Source organism: Aplysia californica, unplaced genomic scaffold (genome assembly GCF_000002075.1).
Source record: "Aplysia californica isolate F4 #8 unplaced genomic scaffold, AplCal3.0 scaffold00388, whole genome shotgun sequence".
Lineage (NCBI taxonomy): Eukaryota > Metazoa > Mollusca > Gastropoda > Aplysiida > Aplysiidae > Aplysia > Aplysia californica.
This window is the reverse complement of record NW_004797658.1, coordinates 517,276-522,545: the sequence shown is the minus strand read 5'-3', so window position 1 is coordinate 522,545 and position 5,270 is coordinate 517,276. Positions and strand designations below refer to the sequence as shown.

The window sequence follows — 5,270 nt, the reverse complement described above, 5'->3', positions numbered from 1 at the left end:
GGGGGCGGGGGGTGTTGTTGTGTTTGTTTTCGTCTTTTTTCAGTTCTCAAGGCTTTCAGCCCATTTGACACGGTTTTATCGGAGACTCACATTAGATTCGGAGGTCCTGTCTGTGAAATAACCTTATGGTGTTGATAGGGGCGTTAAACTCGAACACATTAAATAAAACGAAGATTCTTATCACTCAGGATGTAGACATGCACGTACACAATCATGCACACACACACACACGCACACATGCACACACTCACATACGTACACATACACACGTACACACACACACACACACACACACACACACACACACATACACACACACACACACACACACACTGACTCACCTAATGTGTGCAGTTTCCTCACATAGCTGTAGTTAGTGGCTACGTCACAGCTGAAGAAGGTGAAGGTCGCTGGACATTTGTTGGGGTTCTTCCACCGACGGTCCAAGAGGGACTGGGAGTGGAGGGAGGGGAGGGGAGGGGGTGAGTGAGGAGGTGAGATGGGTGACGAAGAAGTGAAGGAGGAGGAGGCGGAGGGAATTGAAGAGGGTGAGGTGAGGTGGAGATAATGATATAATCTTAAAGCCTTTTCATCTGCCTCACTTTTAATAATAGATATACCCGTTAAAAAAAAAAAAAAAAAGAAATCGAGAAGAGATAATGATAGGGCTTGGAATTTGCGCTATAAAATGTCGTTTATTACTTATTATAGTGATATCTACGTTGGTGGTTGGCGGATGCTCTGGTGTAATTATTGCTCCTTCTTTGTTATCCAAACAACTATTGTCGTAATCTCGCCTATTTTATATGGTAATCTCGCCTGTTTTATATGGTACGCTCTGTAGCAAAATTTTACATTATACAAGAGTATTGCTTCGAATACTTATGGGAAGGTTGAGAAAAAGTCTAAGACATCTAAAAACACAATTCGGCTTTATTCCTGACTTACAAGGACACCAAAAATGCTATATTCAATGTTAATGGAAAGATGCATGGAAGCACAGAAAGATCTATACATGTGCTTCATAGATTATTCAAAGGCGTTCCATAAAGGTAGGCATGATGAGCTATTTAAAATACTCCCAAAGCTAGACATAGATGGAAAAGATCTAAGAATTGTCAAGAATTTGTATTGGGACCAAAACGCTGTTGTACGAATTAATGGAGAATACAGTGAATATAAGCAGATTAGAAGAGGAGTGCGGCAAGGATGACGTGTTATGTAAAGAGACCTCTTTAAGATATACAGTGAAGAAATCCTTTGAAACATAGAAGAATGTCCAGGTCTCAAAGTGAATAGACGAGAATATTAAGAATATTAGATATGCCGATGACACAGTTTTAATAGCAGACTCAGAAAAGGACCTTCAATCGCTCCTCGATACTGTTGTAACAGAAAGTAACGTAAAGGACCGATGTTGAATGTAAAGAAAACAGAATACAGGGTAATATCCAAAAAAAGGAGCAAATCTTATTTATAACCTCATTAGCAAAGACAAAAAGATAAAACAAGTCCAACAGTTTAAAGATCTAGGGTATATAATAACATCTGATACCAAATGTTTCACAGAAATAAAACGGAGAATTGCGATGGCTAAGGCTAGTTTCAGTACTATGAGCCCAATCCTGAAAAATAGAAACATCTCAATGACTACCAAAATAAAAGTTCTGAAATGTTATGTATGGTCAACCCTTTTATATGGCTGTGAATGCTCGACAATCACTAAAGACAGTAAAAATAAAATAGAAGCAACTGAAAATATGTGGTTTCTTAGGATACTGCTGAGACTATCATGGAAGGAAAAGAGATCAAATGAGGTAGTGCTTGATGAGGCCCACGTGGGACGCTCATTGTTAAAAACAATCAGAAAACGACAAATGCAGTTTTTGGGACATCTGAATAGACATAAAGGTCTAGAACATCTAGTTATCACTGGCAAAATCGAAGGCAAACGAGGTAGGGGTAGGCCAAGAGCAACCTGCTTAGGGAACCTAAACAAATGGGTAACGGGAACAGATCAGGGAAACGTAGCTTTTTTAAGAACATCCGAGCGGAGGAATGGATGGAGAACTATGATCACCGATGTCTGTCGCAGATCTGGCACTGAATGATGACTCTCTCTAACACCTCTAACCTTCGGCACTTATATGAACTAAGTGTGTTGTTGCCGTGAAACTCATATAACAACGAAACATTTTTTTAAAAGGGGGGGGGCTTGCTTTTGATGGTTTTGGTGGTTCTTATTTTAATTCGAGGTATGGGCTGCGGGGTTGGGTTGAGTACTTTAATGCAACTGAGTGTTTAAGAGTCTTCCGAGGTAATAAATGTCAAAATATAGATTGTAAAGCGCATATAGCTTGCTGTTGAGTGTAGTATATGCCCTGCACAAAATAAGCAATATATATCGCATATCTATATCCAATAGAAATGGGTGTTGAGTGTGATGTATATGGCGTGTACTGAGAGGGGTAGTACTTCTGACAGGGGGCAGTCGCACCTCCGAGTGGCTCTCACGCTTTGGATCCCACCGGGCACGCAACTCTCACTTGTGGCTCCCCGAAGCTGTTAGCATGCGTCAGCGGCTATACCACGGGCAACTGCTTCAACTGGCAGGCTAGACCTTGTGAGGGTAGCCGACGGGTCCTAACCCTCGGTGATTTTTCTTTAGGGTTTGCCTACCCTAGCATGTGAAGACTGGTTTCCGGCGGATTAAGCGGATGAGATCAACAGAAGATCCAATGGTTTTGAAGGCGGTACCAGCAAGTGCTGTGGAGCGCATAAGGGCATTGACAAGGCACCAAAGAGGTCCTGGCCATCCACTGCAGCCTGGCTGTCTCCAGACGTAACGGTCTCCGTGTCACTGGGTAAAGGCTTCCTAGTTCCTAGGCCGAGAGAGTGGGACTGCCACCGGGCAACGACAGCTTCACTTTAAACAAAGTCACGCACAGGTTCATCCTACAGCTCATCACCATCTTCATCATCCACACTATAAGTAACCCCCAAAGAACTCGAAAGAACTGTCCTCGAAAGGAACGCCAGGCGCAGGGCCGTCCGTATTGCCAGCAGAAACAGCGATACAAACTACAGGGAGAAGCTGACTATCAGAAGAGAGAGGAGACATAAGCAAACCACCATAACCACTACATTCCAGTGTCCCCACTGCAACAGACATTGTTCATCCAGGATCGGATTGCACAGTCACATGCGCGTCCACAGATGAGCAGCAGGATTCATCGTCATCTTCGGCAATATAGGACAACCTACATATTATATATATATTTTTAAAATTTAAAAAAAAAAAATATATATATATATATATATATATATATGTACATATATTGCCCTTTTATATCGCATAGAGCTTGCTGCTAAGTATGGATATGGGCAACTTAAAGACTGCTTATCATCATTTATTATTACCTGCACGTGGTGGAAGTTGAGGTTGTTGACGTGGTCATCAAAGGACAGCATGACCATCATGGGAACCTCGCGGAGCGGGAAACTTCCCGGGTGGGAGGTCCTGGCACAGACGCAGGCGGGCGGCCGACACGTCTCTTCGGTGCACTCGGCCACCAGGTTTTTTCTGACTTCATCGCCGCCGCTGTACGCCTTGTGTGACGCATAGTATGACGTCAGATCGTCTGTCTGTGTCCGGCGCTGAGTGTGTTCTGGAATAGAGTCGAAATTATTTGAGACCGCCACCCATAGTCGAGGAGAGCTGATCATCGTCATCAAGTACCAGATCTGCGGCAGACTTCGGCGATCATGGTTTTCCATTCATTCCTTTGCTCGGATACTCTTTTTAAAAAATCTACGTTACCCTGATCTTTCTCCGTTACCCACCTGTTTAGGTATCTTTAAAAAGTAAGTTGCTCTGGGCTTACCTCTGGCTTGTTTGCCTTCAATATTGCAAGTGCGAGCTAGATGTCTAAGACCTCTATGTCTATTCACTTGGCCCAAAAACTACATTTGTCTTTTCCTGATTGTTTTTATCAGCGAGCGTCCCACGTGGGCTTAGGTGGAGAGTTGATATGGAAGTCTAGTAATATAAAAGTCCAATAACATAAAGGTCTACTTTAGAAATTCTATATTTATAAAAGTCCACAATAGAAAGCTATACACAGTGTACGTAAATGATACACAAGTGTGTGAGAGTGTATGATCTCGAGTCAGTGGCTGGGTTATGTAGGAGGCAGACTTTAAATTTGGAGTTCTCGCACCTTAAATAAAGTAATAAGGTTATAAGAGCCTAAATTCGTATACTTAACTAACATCAAGCGTCCTAAAAAAATAAGACAGAGGAACTCCACCCCCCCCCCCCAAGACAACAACAACAACAACAATAAACAAACAAACAAACAACAACAACAACAACAACAACATCAAACCAAATACAAAAACAAAAACAAAAACAAAAACAAAAACAAAACAAAACCGAAAAAAACCATGCAAAAAACGCAATAACAAAACAAAACAAAACAGAAACAAACCTCTCCAAAAGGACCCCACCTGAGTGTCTGGCGGTGTTGAAGCCCAGCGAGAAGAGCGTGAGGAAGGCCCCGGCAGCCACCAACAGGAGGGCGGTCAGCAGGCAGGGGGCGTTGCCCCTCTTGTGGACGTACACCAGGCTCTTCATACTGGACGGGGGGCGGGCGGTGGGTGGATCGGGGGGGAAAAGGAGGGGGGGGGGAATTTGTCTCCTCTCCTCTTCTATGCTGCCCGGGTCGCTCTGGGTGAAAGGTCAAAAGTCACTGAGGTCCGGTGGGTGAAAAGTGAGGAGTTCAGAAAAATAATACTGTTAACAATGTGTATGAAGTCCACCTGTCTCAGACGACCACTTTTTTTCTCGACTACGGATGGGCGTCTTTGACAATTTCGACTATAGAAGAAGACAATTATTATCATTTATTGTCTATATTTTGGAGCACAACTTGTCTATTCTAAACACAACACGGTTGATTCAACGCATAGAGGATCGTAAACAATAAGCACACCGTTGTCACTTCACAACACACATCAGTCATGAAACGACGTGCTCTTGTCTGTGCACTTCTTGATGGCCGCGGTTCAAATCCGGGTCTTGTGCGGCCTCGACTTGACTCAGACCTCGATGCAAGACTCGCTGACTTCTCGCACAGGCTAGTTGCACTGAGCTGTCTGATGTAGGAAGGGTCTTTGTGCGGCCCGCCCTCTGTGTTTTCCTGTGTCTTGCCTAGCCTTTGTGCACACCTGGCAACAGATATGTTTTTTTCTACTTACAGATAAGCTCG

At 43.5% G+C, this 5,270-nt stretch overlaps 1 protein-coding gene across 1 annotated transcript in view; it reads right to left on the bottom strand.

Annotated features, from left to right (window-relative positions):
* The window catches only part of LOC101845116 (chitin deacetylase 7), a gene marked incomplete at its 3' end in the record, with an annotated part of 39,790 nt that overhangs the window by 7,496 nt on the left and 27,024 nt on the right, over positions 1-5,270 (bottom strand). The window contains 3 exon segments of the mRNA XM_013085572.1: positions 342-453; positions 3,421-3,668; positions 4,510-5,229. Of these exon segments, the coding sequence (XP_012941026.1) occupies positions 342-453; positions 3,421-3,668; positions 4,510-4,636 (487 nt within the window).